Source organism: Pagrus major, chromosome 15, assembly GCF_040436345.1.
Source record: "Pagrus major chromosome 15, Pma_NU_1.0".
NCBI classification, from domain to species: Eukaryota; Metazoa; Chordata; class Actinopteri; order Spariformes; family Sparidae; genus Pagrus; species Pagrus major.
In genome coordinates, this window is record NC_133229.1 from 1,735,420 (window position 1) to 1,752,777 (window position 17,358).

The 17,358-nt window shown below is 46.3% G+C and overlaps 3 protein-coding genes across 6 annotated transcripts in view; all 3 read left to right on the forward strand.

The window, feature by feature from the left end:
* Positions 1-3,616: 3,616 nt before the first annotated feature.
* LOC141009186 (uncharacterized) lies at positions 3,617-8,503 on the forward strand. Its single transcript, XM_073481652.1, has 2 exons — positions 3,617-3,952; positions 5,509-8,503. Exons 1-2 carry the CDS (start codon positions 3,655-3,657, stop codon positions 7,647-7,649), a joined length of 2,439 nt encoding a protein of 812 aa, XP_073337753.1. The 5' UTR covers positions 3,617-3,654; the 3' UTR covers positions 7,650-8,503.
* Positions 8,504-9,284: 781 nt separating this feature from the next.
* On the forward strand, positions 9,285-14,000 carry LOC141009383 (uncharacterized). 2 transcript variants are annotated; one of them, XM_073481988.1, is made up of 4 exons: positions 9,285-9,993; positions 12,005-12,247; positions 12,394-13,316; positions 13,349-14,000. In XM_073481988.1, exons 1-3 carry the CDS (start codon positions 9,567-9,569, stop codon positions 13,305-13,307), a joined length of 1,584 nt encoding a protein of 527 aa, XP_073338089.1. In that variant the 5' UTR covers positions 9,285-9,566; the 3' UTR covers positions 13,308-13,316; positions 13,349-14,000. The 2 variants fall into 2 exon arrangements, with proteins under 2 accessions (XP_073338089.1, XP_073338087.1); XM_073481986.1 differs by having other exon boundaries at positions 9,287-9,993; positions 12,394-14,000.
* Positions 14,001-14,155: 155 nt separating this feature from the next.
* The window catches only part of LOC141009767 (atrial natriuretic peptide receptor 1-like), a 31,678-nt gene continuing 28,475 nt past the window's right edge, over positions 14,156-17,358 (forward strand). For 2 of the 3 annotated variants that reach the window (XM_073482464.1, XM_073482466.1), the window contains exon 1: positions 15,970-16,024. The gene's annotated coding sequence lies outside the window, so the exon portion shown is untranslated. Of the gene's footprint in view, positions 14,180-15,969; positions 16,025-17,358 lie in introns of those variants that run through there. The other variant, XM_073482465.1, reaches the window with a different exon arrangement.

Here is a 17,358-nt window from a genome sequence, read left to right on the forward strand (position 1 = left end):
ACCTGTTCACCTGTCTGATTCTCACCTGTTCACCTGTCTGATTCTCACCTGTTCACCTGTCTGATTCTCACCTGTTCACCTGTCTGATTCTCACCTGTTCACCTGTCTGATTCTCACCTGTTCACCTGTCTGATTCTCACCTGTTCACCTGTCTGATTCTCACCTGTTCACCTGCCTGATTCTCAGCTGTTCACCTGTCTGATTCTCACCTGTTCACCTGCCTGATTCTCACCTGTTCACCTGTCTGAAGAAGAAATGAATCTGATGATCAGTTCGGAGTTTCTTCACTGTCTCTAAACACTACACTACCCATGAGCCTCAGCTGCTGTTGCTGTGGAGACAGAGCCAGTCAGTTCAGATGATTATTCTCTTCTTGTGCCTGTCAGCTGACGTCTCCTTCAGTCTCAGACCACTTCCTGTTACATAAAAGTTAAATAACAATGATAATAATAATAATTTTAGTTTTTTTTAGATTTGAATTATTTTACATTTTGTTTAATAATTTTACTGAAATTTTATTAATGTTATATAAATTTCCCCGTTTGCGGGACTAATGAGGAATTCTGATTCTGATTAAATATGAGAATGTTTCTCTTCAAGTCCAGAGACTGTTGAGTACTGATTATTTTATATGTACAGATATAATAATAAGATATATTATACAGTTGCAATCAAAATTATTCAACCCCCATTGCATTTTAGGTTTATTGGCAAAATTTAAAATTTTTCAGGTGTTTGCAATAAACAAATTACACAAGAACAGTTTAAATAGTTAAATAAAACTAATATTACAAGGATTGTATCCAAATTCAACACTAAATCCTACTTTCAATGACGACTGCAGTCTCAAAAATATTAAACCTCCTGAATAGAATTCCTCATAAGAGACACATTTGCAAATCAGGTGTGGTCTCAAGCACAATCAACACACACACCAATCAAGGGCTTCATTAGTTGCATCAGGTGTGATGAGATCGAACACCTCAACTACCTGGACTGTTGACGGTGACGTTTCATTGCATGTTAGAAATATGGCCAAGTCGAGAGAAATGTCCAAAGCGTTCAGAGAAGAGATCACTGTCTTGCACAAACAAGGAAAAGGATACAAAAAGATAGCAAAGGCACTGAATGTTGCTAGAGATGCAGCTGGAAGCATAGTTCTCAAGTTTAAAGTCAAAGGAACAGTGGCTACACTTCCTGGACGTGGCAGAAAGAGGAAGCTATCAATGGCTGCCACCAGAGTCCTGAGGAGGCAGGTGGTCAAAAACCCTCGACTGACTGCAAAAGACCTGCAGCAAGACTCGGTGGCAGCAGGCACTGAGGTTTCAGCTCCACAGTAAGGCGCAAACTAAACGCTGAAGGGCTCCACGCCCGAACTCCAAGACGAACACCACTACTGACCCAAAAGCACAAGAAAAGTCGGCTCCAGTTTGCTCAAAACTATATAAATAAGCCAAAGAGGTTTTGGGATTCTGTCCTGTGGAGCGATGAAACAAAACTTTCGGGCCGATGGATCAGCGGTGTGTCTGGAGGAGGAAGAATGAAGCATACGCTGAGAAGAACACCCTGCCTACAGCGAAGCATGGCGGTGGCTCAGTGATGCTCTGGGCTGCTTCGCTTCCTCTGGCACTGGAAACCTGCAGCGTGTGGAGGGCAAGATGGATTCAATCAAGTATCAGGAAATCCTGGGAGAAAATGTCATGCCATCTGTGAGGAAGCTGAAGCTTGGGCGTCATTGGACCTTCCAACAGGACAATGATCCCAAGCATACCTCAAAGTCCACCAAGGCTTGGTTTCAGAAGAAGTCCTGGAAGATACTAGAGTGGCCATCACTGTCGCCTGACTTGAACCCCATTGAAAATCTCTGGTGGGATTTGAAAAAGGCGGTTGCAACACGCAAACCCAAGAATAATAGTGAACTGAAGGCCTTTGCCGATGAGGAATGGGCTAAGATTCCTCAGGAACGCTGCCAGAAGCTGGTGTCTGGCTATGCATCACGTTTGCAGCAGGTCGTAACAGCAAAATGGCGCTCTACTAAGTACTGAAGACGCTTGTCATGAAGGGGTTGAATAATTTGAGACTGCAGTCGTCATTAAAAGTGGCATTTTGTATTGAATTTGGAGAAACCACTTGTAATATTAGTTGTGTTGAGCTATTTAAATTGTTCTTGTTTGATTTGTTTATTGCAAACAGCTGCTAGTTTGTACATTTTGCCAATAAACCTAATTTTTAGTGGGGGTTGAATAATTTTGATTGCGACTGTATACACAGATATAATAATAAGATGTATTATATGTAAAGATATAATAATGATATATGTACAGATATAATAATAAGATGTATTATATGTATAGATGTATAAAGATGACTGCATTTCTAATAATATTTCAGATGAAACATTCGTCACAACAACAGAATCAGAATAAGTGATATTCAAAGTGCAGCCAAGAGAGAACAACATCTATAATGAGGAAAATATTAAGGAGCCTTCATCACCTGCAGTGATCCTCCAGCAGCAGAACCTCTACGTCTCCCCTCTTTTAGTCTATTTAAAAACACATTAATATATAGTACCAGTCATAAGTTTGGACACACCTTCTCATTCAATGGTTTTTCTTTATTTGTATTATTTTCTACATTGTAGATCGAAACTGTACACGACCTCAGCTGTGACATCACGACCACAAAGTGTTAAACAAACCAGAATATGATTTATATGTGATATTCTTCAGTAGCCACCTGCTGCTGTGATGACAGCTCTGCACACTCCTGACAATCTCTCAGTCAGATTCATGAGGTCGTCACCTGGATGGTGTCCAACAGTCTTGAAGGAGTTCCCAGAGGTGCTGAGCACTTGTTGGCTGCTTTGCTTCACTCTGCGGTCCAACTCATCCCAAACCGTCTCAACTGGGTTTAGGTCGGGTGATTGTGGAGGCCAGGTCATCTGACGCAGCACTCCATCACTCTCCTTCTTGGTCAGATAGCCATTACAAAGCCTGGAGGTGTGTTTGGGGTCATTGTCCTGTTGAAAAACAGATGATGGTCCCACTAAGCTCAAACCAGATGTGCTGGCATGTGGCTGCAGAAAGCGGTGGTAGCCATGCTGGTTATCAGGTCCTGAACACAGCTGCTGCTTCTGTTCCTGCGCTGTGACTGAAGGACGGGACGATTCTGAACGTGAGCAGCTCCTTACATATTTATAATGTAACAGCTGCTCCGCTGTGCTGAAGACAAGAGTGGTACTGAGTAGTTTTATTAATTTATCACTTTAATATTTTAACATTCAGACGGATTAAACAAACTGAACATTTTATTTCCTCACTTAGAGAATAAAAAGTGGCGCTCTGGCATCAATACACCTGTCCTGGTACTGATCAATACTGTGGTATCAGTGTCAGATTATTACTGATCAATACTGTGGTATCAGTGTCAGATTATTACTGATCAATACTGTGGTATCAGTGTCAGATTATTACCGATCAATACTGTGGTATCAGTGTCAGATTATTACCGATCAATACTGTGGTATCAGTACCTCCTCCGCTCCAGCAGGGGGCACTCTCTCTCTGTCTCCACTCGGTGTGAACTCGTTGACCCGGAAGTGTCCCGTGTTGTTTTCCTTCCTGTGGCCGGGGGACGGCGCTCCGGACCGGGATGTCTCTGCTGGAAGTCCCGCCGCGCTGCGGGCTCCGGGCCCTGACGGAGTCGGTGTCGGAGCAGCTGGCCCGGGTGGCGGAGGAGGTCCTGGTGCTGCTGGAGAAGCGGAGCGGAGCCTCCGGGGGCCGCCTGCTGCCCCTGCTGCGGCTGCTGCTCACGGAGCGGCTGGCGGCGGCGGCGGGGCGGGTCGTCGGGCTGCTGGAGCGGGAGGTGGAGGAGTACCGGCGGCAGCTGGAGCGGCAGAGCCGGCTTCTGGAGGCCGTGCTGAGCCCGGTGGTCCGGCTGACCCGCACAGGTGAGCACCGACACACCGCCGCCATGTTGGAGACACATCGCTCTGGCTGTTGCTGGGCAACCACAGGTCAGCCAATCACAGGGCAGAGATCAGACCGACGGTAAAGTTCAGAAGGGAAACTTTGCGTGAGTGTCAGCCAATCACAGCAGCTGGTAGTGAGGAGCAGGACATCATCACGTTCACTGATTGGTGCAGCTGCAGCTGAGGTGGTGATGTCACAGCTGTGGTCGTGATGTCACAGCTTATGTTTTGATGTCACAGCTGAGGTCTTGATGAGCTCATGGTTGTGGCCTCCAAGGCGCTGCTCCAGAAGGTTGGAGATCTTCTCCTGGACGTGGACGGCTGCTCTATCTCCCCGTCCACGGAAGTCCGCAACCTGTGTGTCATCCTCGATTCCACGCTATCCTTTCAAGCACACATAAAATCCATCACCAAATCAGCTTTTTATCACCTTTAAAACATCTCCAGACTCTCCGAACCTGTGGCAGAGACCCTCATCCGTGCCTTCATCACCTCCCGCCTGGACCTACTGTAATGAGTCCTGTCTGGGCTCCCTTCCAAAACCCTGGACAGGCTCCAGTACGTCCAGAACTCCGCTGCCAGGGCCCTCACCCGCACCAAGCCCTGGCAACACATCACCCCCACTTTCATCCGCCTTCACTGGCTCCCAGTCAAATTAAGCATCGCTTACAAAATTCTCCTCCTTACCTATAAATCTCTCCATTCCCTCGCCCCCCAGTGCCTGTCTGACCTCCTCCACCCCTCCACCCAGTCTCAGAAGCTGCGCTCATCAGGCACACACCAGCTCTCCATCCCTCACACCAGACTGCAAACCCTCGGCGACAGCCTTCTGTGTGACAGCCCGCAAACAGACTTCTCTGGAGAACTTAAAAACCGATCTCTTCAATAAGGCCTCTCAGCTCTGGGTCCAGCCCCAACAATCAACTTTTCTAGTTCTTTCTCTTATATATATCTTATATTTTTGTTTATCCATTTATTCTTTGTTTTGTATGTTCCACTTTGTTAAGCGTCCTTGGGTACCCTGAAAGGCGCTATATAAATTAAATGTATTATTATTATTATTATTATTGATGTCACAGCTATGGTCGTGATGTCACAGCTGTGGTTGTGATGTCACAGCTGAGTATGAGGGTGATGAGTAACTTGTAGTGGAGAAATGTAACTAATTACTGTATTTAATTACGAATTAGAGTTACTGCACTCGAGTATTTTAATCTCATGTGTACTTGTACTTAGCTGACAGCTTTAGTTACTGATTACTTTACAAAATAAGTTGTAAACATGAAATAATCAGAAGATCAATCGATTAATGATCAACTATACTGATGATTTTTCCAACCAGTACTGTAAATAATAAGTAACTGTAAATACTTTAAGTACTTTAAGTTTCCTGATACTTTTCCTGCAGTGACACTTTAATGCAGGATGTTTACTGTAACAGAGTATTTGTAGAGTAGTCGAGTACTTCTTCTGCAGTAACAGGAGCTGTGAGGCGATTCGGATCATCAATGATCATTTTGAATATTTTCTTCCAGACTCCATCAGGGCGACCTCTGCTGACACAGACGACCCTCCACCATCTGCGGCTGACCCTGCCCACTTCTCCTCAGCCCCGCCCAGTGGCACCTCCTCAGACGCCTCAGCAGCTGAGAGCGACGACGAGTGGCGGGGCAGCGATGGCTCCTCCTGTCATAAAGAAGCCAATAGGACGGATGACGGACGGTGCGGTGGTCACAGACAGCAGGTGACATCATCAGAGTGGCCGGCGGCTCACCGCTGCGTCAGCTGTGGGAGGAGCTTCCGTCACAGAGGAAACCTGTTGAAACACGTGGAGACGCACTCCGACGAGCCGCAGCGTCTCTGTGGAGTCTGTGGGAAACACTGCGAGTCCTCAGACAGTTTCTTCAAACATCTCAGAGCTCACAGAGAAACGGATGGCGGAAATGGCGGAGGCGGCGGAGGCGGCGGAGGCAGCGGCCGTGGCAGCGGGACATGTGACATCTGCGGGAAGACGTTTCAGAACATGGAGACGCACATGAGGAGTCACACCGGAGTCAAACCGTTCAGCTGTGACGTCTGCAGCAAGAGCTTCCCCCGACCAGGATCACTGAGGAGACACAAGAAGATCCACAGCCGGAGGACCACCGATGTGTGTCCAATCTGTGGACTCACCTTCACCTGCAACCAGCTGCTGCAGGATCACCTGAAGATGCACGACGAGGACGACGGAGACCAGAACAAGGACGAGGAGGACGGGCAGTCAAAAAGACCTCAGAGAGGACAGAGACAGAGCTCGTCCTCACTCTGCTGCAGAGTCTGCGGCGACGCCTTCCACAGCCGAGGCTTCCTGAGGAAACACGCTGAGACGCACTGCAGGGACACTCGGAGCGTCTGCGGCGTGTGTGGACAGACGCTAGACTCACCTGACATCCTGCTGACTCACCTGAGGACTCACAGAGAGACCAGCGGCACCTGCAGCATCTGTGGGAAGAGCTTCCAGAACATGGAGACGCACATGAGGAGCCACACAGGGATGAAACCGTACCGCTGCAGCGTCTGCAACAAACGCTTCCCACGACCTGGAGCGCTGCGGCGCCACAGGAAGCTGCATGGCGGCGAGCGACCTCACGTCTGTCAGCTCTGCGGGAAGAAGTTCATCGAGAGCAGCGCCTTAAAGACTCACAGCAGGAGTCACTCATCAGACGTCTATGAGGACGAGGACGCCAAGCGTCTGACACCTCAGACGGAGAAGATTGAAACTGTCACCAAGGTGACGACGCCGACGTGTCACAGCTGTAAAGTCTGCGCCGAGTCCTTTCAGAGTAAAGGTCGTCTGAGGAAACATGCTAAGAGTCATTCAGCAGAGTCTTCCTGCGGCGTCTGTGGGGAAAGTTTACTGCCGTCAGAGACGCTGATGGACCACCTGCAGGTCCACAGAGACGCTGGGAAGATCTGTCACATCTGTGGTAAAACCTACCAGAACATCGAGACGCACATGAGGAGTCACACCGGCGTCAAACCGTACCGCTGCGGGGTCTGCGGGAAGTCCTTCCCTCGCCCTGGTGCCCTGCGGCGCCACAAGAGGATCCACAGCGGCGAGCGACCGTACATCTGCGAGTTCTGCGGGAAGACGTTCATCGATAACTGCGCTCTGACCACGCACATTAGAAACCACACCGGAGACAAACCAGCCCAGCGCGTGCCCTGTGAGACCTGCGGGAAGAGCCTGGCATCGGTCCACGTCCTCGAGGTCCACAAGAGGATCCACACTGGAGAGAAGCCGTTCCAGTGCCGCATCTGTGGGAAAGCCTTCAGGCAGGTGGGAGGGCTGAACGCCCACATGCTGACCCACACCGGGGAGAAGCCGTTCACCTGCAACCTGTGCAACAAGAGCTTCAGCACCAAAGGTTACCTGGAGACACACATCCGCTTCCACAAGAAGGAGCGAGCGTTCAGCTGCCACCTGTGCTGGAAGGCTTTCGTCACCAAGAACGACCTGAAGAAACACCTGCTGACGCACAGCGGAGAGAAACCCTACAGCTGCTGCGTCTGTGGGAAGAGCTACCAGGAGAAACGTTCCCGAGACGTCCACATGAAGGTCCACATGGACGTCTGCGCCGCCAAGGAACCAATCAGGAGTCAGGACGCCCTGCAGCAGGACTTCATTCAGCTGTAGACACACACACACACACACACACACACATACCAGTTCACACACACACACACACATACCAGTTCACACACACACACACACACACACTGGTTTACAGACAAACAGTCAAGACTTTAATCAAACTTAATAAATTCATCTTCAACTTTTCATGTTTCACAGAAATTTCACTCTTTTATTTTTCAGTGTCACAGTTTGTTGTCGACTAACGATTATTTTCGTTATTGATAATCTGATTTTATTGCTTCAGTTTCATTGATTTGTCTATAAAATGTCAGAAGATCATTTAAATGTTTGCTTTTTCTTCACTTTACATCAAATATGAAGAAGAAAAACATCAAATCTTCTTGGAATGAAAATGAGTAAAACGATCATCAGTTGATGAAGAAATCAATTAATGGATCAGCCGGTGCTGCTCCGTCACTAGAACTTTCTGCAGGGCTGACTGATGTTCAGGAAAGTTCTCCAAATAATAATCTTTTCCTTTTTTCATGAAGTTTTTGTGGACAGATTAATAAATCAGCTGGGTGATATCGTTAAAATCATGATATCATACAGATGTTTTAATTTGTTATGATGAGGCCAAAATAAACTGATGTTCATGTTTTGAGTCCAAAAGGTTTAATCACGAACAGACCGAGTCGTTTTCATCATGTAATAAAGTGATTGTTATTAATATATTGATTCACTGACAGAGACTCCGTCAGCTCATCAATCATGTTGATTACAGCAGCTTTAAGCTTCAGTCCAGTTATTAATACTGTGATCAGTGTTCACCACCGTCTTCTTCTTCATCAATAAACTGAGATCTGCAGCGCCTCCTGCTGGTGACTGCAGCTCCGCACTCTATCCTGCTATGATCCAGCGAGTCCTTGAATGTCATTGAATAGATTCCAGAGGTCCTTTAAGGCCGTAAAAGATTCAGGGCCTTTATTTACTTTCTCTGTTCCTTGAAATGTTCTTGGGGCCACATAGTTACCATAGCAGCAGGTACATTCAAGTACAAATGCAATCAAAATACAAGGACAGATATAGAAACAATAACGAACAATAAAGTACTATATACAATAAAATGCTTAAGTAGTTGTAAAATAAGATAAAATAAAATGCTGAGGTATCGAGGAGTAAAGTGGAACATAAGGTGTGAGAGGATAAGGTGCAGTGTTTACAGTAATAATCATTTAAGATTATTTGTGCGTTGTAAAGTCTGATGGCAGCCGGTTGAATGATTTCCTGTGCCGTTCCTTTAGGCAGCAGGTTGGATGAGTCTGTTGCTTGTCCAGAGTTTTGTGGAGGGGGCGAGAGAGATTATCCATGATAGCACGCACACACACACACACACACACACACACACACACACACACACACACACACACACACACAGCTGGTTATGATACATTATGATGAACAAGCGTCTTTTTGGGGAGTAAATTAAGTTAAATTGTACAGAAATACTTAAATGTTTTTATTCTTTCAACTTAAAATAAACTTTATTGAAACAGATGTGATCATCAGGTCCACAACATGTTCTGTCACCTGAGTGATCAATCAGAACACGTCAGAACAAAGTTACAGAGGTCTCTGTTCCAACAGTCCATAGAATTAATGTTCCTGTCTCAGGTTCTGATGACGTCACTGATGGAACAGAGACTAAACTAATTCAGAAACTTAAAACTATTATTCATATTCATATTAATATTAATATATATTAATATAGTAACCGTTTATCTGTCCGCCTCTGTGGTACTTTTATTGTGAAGACTTCCGGTCTGCCTCCATCTCAGTGTGTACTGGAACTTGACTGTTTCCGGTCTCCGACATTAAACCTCCAGCAGCTTCTCGTCTCAGTGTCTCCGTGTCTCAGTGTCTCAGTGTCTCTGTGTCTCCGTGTCTCTGTGTCTCAGTGTCTCTGTGGGTTCAGACATGTCGAAGCTCGACGTGTTGCGGCTGTTTGTGGACCAGCGGCTCTCCGCGCTCACTGACGACATCTTCCGCCGTTTCGCCAGAATGATCGCCGAATATGAGCACGAAGTTTTCCGGTTAAAACACGAACTGGACCGACAGAGAAGACTGCAGGAGACGACTGGACGAGCCGGGGACAGGCCGGGGGACAGGCCGGAGGACAGGCCGGAGGACGGGCCGGAGGACAGGCCGGGGGACAGGCCGGAGGACAGGCCGGGGGACAGGCCGGGGGACAGGCCGGGGGACAGGCCGGAGGACAGGCCGGGGGACAGGCCGGGGGACAGGCCGGAGGACGGGCCGGGGGACAGGCCGGGGGACAGGCCGGGGGACAGGCCGGAGGACAGGCCGGGGGACAGGCCGGGGGACAGGCCGGAGGACGGAGCAGCAGGTCAGTGTCAGAGACTCTCTGGTGTTTGTTGGTTTGATAAAGAAAATGTCCGCTCAGTGGATGACGTAGCTGTTTTTTCCCGCCAGATGTCGCTGTCGCGTCACAAACAGGAACCTGTTGAAGCATTATTAGTTATAATAATAATAATAATAATAATAATAATAATTACTGTGAAGCACTTTGAGCTGCGTTTCTCTTATTAAAGCTGCAACACAAACAGTTAAAGACACAAAATAAACTAATAACCAGCCGTCAGGATCAGAGGTGGATTCAACCCGTTAGATTGTTCTGAGTGAAGTGACAGGAACCAGAACACAGAACCAAAAAAGATGAAGGACACGTCAGACTGCTGAGAACACCTGTACAGAGCGGAAGCCCCGCCCCTCGTGTTACGACAGAGCGGAAGCCCCGCCCCTTCCGGTTCCTCATGGAGCTTATTGATCAGAGCTTTGTCTGGTAGTGATGAAGAGAGACAGGTGATGTATTGATCCTGTTTGTATCGTGTCATGAGTCACACAGATGATGTTTGTCAGTTTGTCATCAAACTAATGAAACATCAGACTGACGTCGTTATAAAGACGACACAGGTTTGATCAATAAGCTCCATGAGGATAACAGGAAGGGGCGGTAGTAACCTGAGGGGCGGGGCTTCAGCTCTCTGTAAATGGATAGATAAACGGGAAAGTCATGTAGGAAGTACAAAGTCATGTAGGAAGTACAAAGGAAATAGATAATAAATACATAATCATTAATTAAACTGTTACTGTGACCAAACCAGAGCTGGAGCTCGTTGTCTGAACAGTGGAAACATGAACCAGGAAGATTTATTTAAGAGTTTTATGATGATAAAATTGATGATTTTTTCAGTGGATTGAGAAGACACCGTTCACACACATCGACAAGACCCACACTAGAGGCTGACATTTGTTCGGGAATCCTACGGGTCACGGGATTCCTGTGGGATTCCCGTGGGATTCCTGTGGGATTCCCGTGGGATTCCCGTGGGATTCCTGTGGGATTCCCGTGGGATGGGAGTCAACCTTACTATTAATCACGTGATTGGGACGGTACAGGATAAAAAAGTTAACGGGAGCAGACGGGAGCAGGAACCAACCAATAGGACAACAACAACAAAAAACATAGGACAGGCGCGCCGCCACTTTGTAGTTTTCTTTCCATAAGCCTACACTGTTACGCAAGTCAAAAGAACTACACGGCCCAGAAGCCAACAGTGCGACAGTCCGTCGGAATATGAACTGTCCGACTCAGTTTACTCTCAGGAGCCCCGAGTCGGACAGCTGATATTCGGACCAAAAGGGGGCGTTGCCTCGGTGAAATGTTGCGAGACAGCTGCGAGATTTCCCACTTTGCAACTCGGGCGAGTGGTGTCGCATGCATCTGGCATGCAGCATAAGAGGCACACCTGCAAGGCAAATTCTGTTTGGGTTATTCAACTAAGGTAGGCATGGTGTGACCCATGTATTGTTTTCTTGTTTGTTTGTTGTTGTTTTTACTGTAACTGACCTCCAAAAGAGCTAGAAACAGGGACTCAGCAGGTGGTCCTCCATAGAAAAACTAAAGGGACCACAGGCCATGTATTATTCATGTTTTGTGCCCTTCAGTGAAGGTTTTTTGTTTGGATTAAGGCAATAAATGCCTCCCTATATTACCACAGGTGAACTGTTCCTGTTGCCATATCTTTTGAAATAACACTGCAGAAAGTAATCTAAAAAGAATGGGGAGAAGATCAAATCAAGTTCAATGTACTGCCTAAAGACTAGAAGAAGAAGAAAAATGGGAGCGGTACAGGAGTGGGAGTCGTTCTGAATGGGAGTGGGAGTCATTTTACCAGGAGTGGGATGGGACAGGAGTGAAAATCCACTCCCGTGTCACCCTCTAACACACACACACCGTTCACACACATGGAGGGAGAAGGAACAGGAGTGTGAAACGATGACACCGTTGTCTTTGTCTCAATGACGTCTAAATATGATCTGTTCTCGTCTCTCAGGTGTTATGCAGGTTTTCACCACAGAAGAACAACTGGTGAGGGGGCGGAGCTTCTGTCCCCGCATTAAACAGGAAGAGGGCGGGACTTCAGGAGAAGAGGGGTCCAACATCATGTTCACACAAAGTCCTGATTGGCTGATGGAGAGACCTGAAAGAGAGCAGAGTTCTTTGTCCAATCAGATCCAGTTCTCTCAGGAAGGGGTGGGGCCTCAACTTGCTGTCAACAAACAGGAAGTGGATAAGGGTCAGTACAGTAACAGACTGTGTGTGTGTGTGTGTGTGTGTGTGTGTGTGTGTGCGTGTGTGTGTGTGTGTTTTCATTAAATATTCTAATGGATCAATAAACATTTAATTATTATTAATGATGTTGTTGTTGTTCTTATCCTCCAGGTGTCGTGCATGCTTTTAGCACAGAAGAAGAGCAGCAGGTGAAGGGGCGGGGCTTCAGTCTGCACATCAAACGGGAGGAGGGCGGGGCTTCAGGACCAGACGACACTGTCACAGAGTTCACACAGAGTCCTGATTGGCTGTTGGACAGCTACGAGGACGAGGGCAGTTCTTCGTCCTATCATATCCAGTCCCACAGAGAGGAGGCGGAGTCTGACCACCACAGGAACCAATTAGACTCAGGTACTGAAGACAGTGATGATGCCCAGCTGGGACCAGGTCTCCAGAGGACTGGGGGATCTGGGACTGGTCCTCCTGTCGACCAGAAGCTTCTGGTCTGCGACAGCTGTGGTCGAGAGTTCAGCTCAAGTCGAACTCTGAGGAAACACATCAGACGAAACACGTCTCAGGACCAGGACCTGATGTCCTGCAGCCTCCGCAGACAGAGGGCCCCCTTCCAGAGTCCTGCCAAGTCCTTCATCTGCAGGATCTGTGGGAGTTCCTTCTACACTCAGGGGATTCTGGTCCGGCATGCAGAGAACCACTGCAAGGAGCCTGAGAGCCGGTGCGGGGCCTGCGGGGATTGTCTGGAGTCCACCGAGGTCCTGAGAGACCACCTGCGGTCCCACAAAGAGCTGGGCAGCACCTGTGACGTGTGCGGGAAGAAGTGCAGCTCCATTAAGAGGATGGAGATCCACAAACGGGTCCACACCGGGGAAAAACCATACCGCTGCGGGTTCTGTAGCCGGGACTTCAGCCGGAAGGAGAGTCTGGAGAGACACCTGAAGGTCCACAGCGGGGACAGACCACACCGCTGTGGACTCTGCAGGAGGACCTTCACCAGAAGGGAGTACCTGGTCCACCACCTGAAGATCAGCCACATCGAGAGACCAGGTCCACCTGCAGGGACCGCATAGACAGACCAGGTCCACCTGCAGGGACTGCATAGACAGACCAGGTCCATCTGCAGGGACCGCATAGACAGACCAGGTCCACCTGCAGGGACCAAGTTGTTCAGCGCTGAGACTTAAACTGTGAAACCGATTCAGAAAACTCAACAGAAAATGTAAGTTTGATTTCAGAAAGTCAAAGAGACCTGAGCCGGATCTGATCTGAACCGGATCTGATCTGAACCGGATCTGAACCGGATCATCTTACCAGCAGCTAGACTCTGAACTTTGACACAGTTGATAAAATAATGAATGAAAACATTTCAACAGTGGAGTCGGGGAGGACCGCGTCCTGACTTAAAGAAACATGCACATGAATCTTCTTCTTCTGTGGTCTCAGCAGTCACATGACTCAGGTGATGTCAGCGTGGACTCAGGTGATGTCAGCGTGGTCTCAGGTGATGTCAGCGTGGTCTCAGGTGATGTCAGCGTGGACTCAGGTGATGTCAGCGTGGTCTCTTGAGTCTGCACAGGACCTCGTTGGCTCAGATCCGATTGGATCTTGATTTTCTGTATCAATGAAAGTTTTTAATGTGTAAAATTGAAATGTTAATAAAGATTTTAATATTTTCTACCTCAGACAGAAACTCTCAGCAGGTGCAGACTCACCTGGTTCACCTGTTCTCTTGTTTCATATTAAATCAAACTAAATGAATCATCTCTGAGGCGTTTATGTGTTTGTCTCTTCTCAGCAGCTGATTGGCTGTTGAGGGTCAGCTGACTCTTTTCAGGTTGTTCAGATAAAAGAAGCTCAGAGAAACAACTTTCTCTTGTTTGTTGACGTCTGTTCGGTCACTTCCTGTAACGCAACATGACGTCGCTCAGCTGGAGTCTGCACGGTGCGTTCAAGGGCGACATTTACCGTCAGGACAAACAAGCGTTTTCATTAACAGGAGAGAGTGGGAGGAAGAGGGGGAGTGTGTGTCTGTGTGTGTGGTGGTCATTTCCAGGAAGAGGTGCAAAGAAGTAGTGTGTGTGTGTGTGTGTGTGTGTGTGTGTGTGTGTGTGTGTGTTACTAAGCGATTTCCTGGTCCACCGGGTGTATCCTGTTAAAACACACACACTGAGTGGGTCGCGTGTGTGTTGTTCATTAACTTGATGAACACACACACACTTCACTGTTATAAAAATCCAACCATTCAAAACTTCATTAAGAAAAAGTCAGATTTAGCAGCAGCTTGTTGATTGTGAGGTGATTGTTGGTCTCATGTTGTTGTTTTAGTGAGTCTGCTGATGAACGTGTGAAATCATGTTTAGTCACTCGAGTTAAAACAGTTTCGGTTGAGTTTCACATCATTTTAGTTCCAGAACTCCCAAAATCATTGACTGAGCACGGCGGCCATTTTCTAAGACCATCTCGTTAACTCAGCGTGAGACCATGAAGCGTCACAGACTGAGCACCAGATCAATTATAACTGTACACAATTAATTATTTACCGTGTTTATAGAATAAACGCCAGAGTTCAGTTCTTCAGCGAGGCAACAGGATGTTAATACAGTGAAATAATAAATAATAAATACATGTTGCTGTGAAGATGTGGACGAGGTTTGTGTGTTTGTTTGGTCCAAACCTCCAGTTTATTACAGAGACAGTCAGCAGGGGGCGCCCTCTGCTCTGCTGCTTCAGTCACACTCAACCTGCACCAAACCTCTGAGGGATTTCACTCAATTTAACTTGTTTACAGAACAAACATTCTGGCACACGGGACAGTAATATAAAATATAAATACAGTTCAGTTTGACCTGTGCAGGAACACACGAGCTCTGATGACGTCATCACGTTTTGTCTTCACTGGACTGAAAATAAAAACAGTTTATTTCATAGATTCAACTTCATAATAAAACACTTTATGACGTCAGTAATGTTTATAAACTTCAGCCACAACTTTAAAACAATTGATTAATACGTGTTTATAAACATTTCAGTGTTATTAACTAAAGTTAATTAACTGTATTTGTTTATGTGTCAGCAGATTAATATTGATGAGTGTCACTGTAACAGCATCTGCTCAATAATCAATAACTGATCTATTTTCATTTGTTTATTGAAAAACAATAAATCAGCTTGGGGGGCACTGACACACGCGCACGTGCACGCGGGTCTCATCAGGGTAATTGAATATCCCCTCCGGCTCGCAGGGGACAGAGACGTGCACGCGCACATGCACAGTCAGCATTATCGTGACTGCCCTCGTGCCCTCTACACGCCCCCTCCTCTCTCTGTGCGTGCATGTGTGCGCGTGTCCGCGGTGCCTGTGTGGAGCTGCAGATCGACAGCAGAGTCGGTCGATACCTCAACGTTACCTGAACGTTACCTGGTCGTAACCGGGACATTTGGACTCGTTTTCTTCGGGCCGGACTGAACCGGAAACGTGTCGCTGGGCTCGAGCCTCCCGGTGGTCTTCCAGTGTGAACAGACCCCGGTGTGTGTGTGTATGTGTGTGTGTGTGTGTGTGTGTGGGAGCTGATTTTCTCTCCGGTTTGTTGCTGTGGAAACATCCGCCCGCTTCTTCTTCTGCTTCTTCTTCTTCTTCTTCTTCTTCTCTTTTTCTTTTTCTTCTTCTTCTTCTTCTTCTTCTTTTCTTTTTCTTTTTCTTCTTCTTCTTCTTCTTCTTCTTCTTCTTCTTCTTCTTCTTCTTCTTCTCCTGTGAACATGAGGGACGTCGGACTGAAGCTGTGAGCAGGTAAACTAACATTTATTAACTTGTTGTCAGACTGAAGAACAAACAGACATCAGCCAGTTAAAGATGAATCAGATCAATAACTCATCAGTGAGCTGATCAGTTCTGATCACTGTTCTGCAGCTCAGTCTCCATCTGTCATCACACTTTAGATTACTCTGCAGATGTTCTGTGAGTTCTCATGTGTTTATGTCTGTTGTGTTTATGTTTGTTGTGTTTGTTTGTTGTGTTTATGTTGGTTGTGTTTGTGTTGGTTGTGTTGTTTGTTGTGTTTATGTTTGTTTGTGTTTGTCTGGTGTGTTTATTTTTGTTGTGTCTGTTTGTTGTGTCTGTTTGTTGTGTTTGTTTGTTGTGTTTATGTCTGTTGCGTCTGTTCGTTGTGTTTGTCTGTTGTGTTGTATTTTGTGTTTATGTTTGTTTGTGTTTGTCTGGTGTGTTTATGTTTGTTGTGTTTATGTCTGTTGCGTCTGTTTGTTGTGTTTGTTTGTTGTGAGGCAGCAACCTCTGGTGGCTGTAGTGATTATTACAGCTGCAAAGGAGGAAGTCAGGTGACGTGAGATAAAACAAACAGGATGTGGTTCATCAGTCAACACTGAGTTATTTTAACATCATTAAGTAACATAATGTAACTAAAGTTACTTCTGTAACTTTCCTGACCCACGCTGTGTATCATGGGAGTTGTTGTCTTCATTGTCAAAGAAAATCTGTCTCTGTGACTCAGACGAAGTGTGTTAAAGTTTTTTTCACATTATGTTTGGTCTCACTCTCTGACGACCAGATGAAACTCTCCGTTACCTCGAGGAAACTTGTGGATTTCTCTGGTTTGAACTTTGTTGGAAACATTTGTTATAATTAAAGAACTCCACTCAACAACATGTCGAGTGAAGGTTGAGTCCATTTAATGCAGATTAACAGATTAAATCTTTAAACTTTATCACAATAAAGAAGACATACAGGGATGTCACCGCTGCAGTCTGACGAGACTGAATAATATACATCAGAGTATAAATATAACATACAGGAAGTACACACAGTAATAATATGGAACCATGAAGTATGTTCATCTAAATGAAACAACAATAAATACATAGCAGTAATAAAGTTGTTATATATAATCAATATAATGCAGTGTAAATTAAACAGTGTTATAGACATTAAGTATGTAAAGCTGTGATTTTATAGAATATTACAGTAATTTAATGTACAATAAATTCACTTAAAGACCAATATCAATAACCAGACCAATAATCAGAACAACAGAACAGATCAATCATCAGACCAACAGAACAGATCAATAATCAGATCAACAGAACAGATCAATAATCAGATCAACAGAA

Excerpts from the sequence above, each read along its gene's own strand:
- LOC141009186 (XM_073481652.1), top strand. The coding sequence starts at position 3,655 with ATGTCTCTGCTGGAAGTCCCGCCGCGCTGCGGGCTCCGGGCCCTGACG. Across the intron at positions 3,953-5,508 it reads GGTCCGGCTGACCCGCACAG|ACTCCATCAGGGCGACCTCT; the intron begins GTGAGCACCGAC and ends ATTTTCTTCCAG.
- LOC141009383 (XM_073481988.1), top strand. The coding sequence starts at position 9,567 with ATGTCGAAGCTCGACGTGTTGCGGCTGTTTGTGGACCAGCGGCTCTCC. Across the intron at positions 9,994-12,004 it reads GCCGGAGGACGGAGCAGCAG|GTGTTATGCAGGTTTTCACC; the intron begins GTCAGTGTCAGA and ends CTCGTCTCTCAG. Across the intron at positions 12,248-12,393 it reads CAAACAGGAAGTGGATAAGG|GTGTCGTGCATGCTTTTAGC; the intron begins GTCAGTACAGTA and ends CTTATCCTCCAG.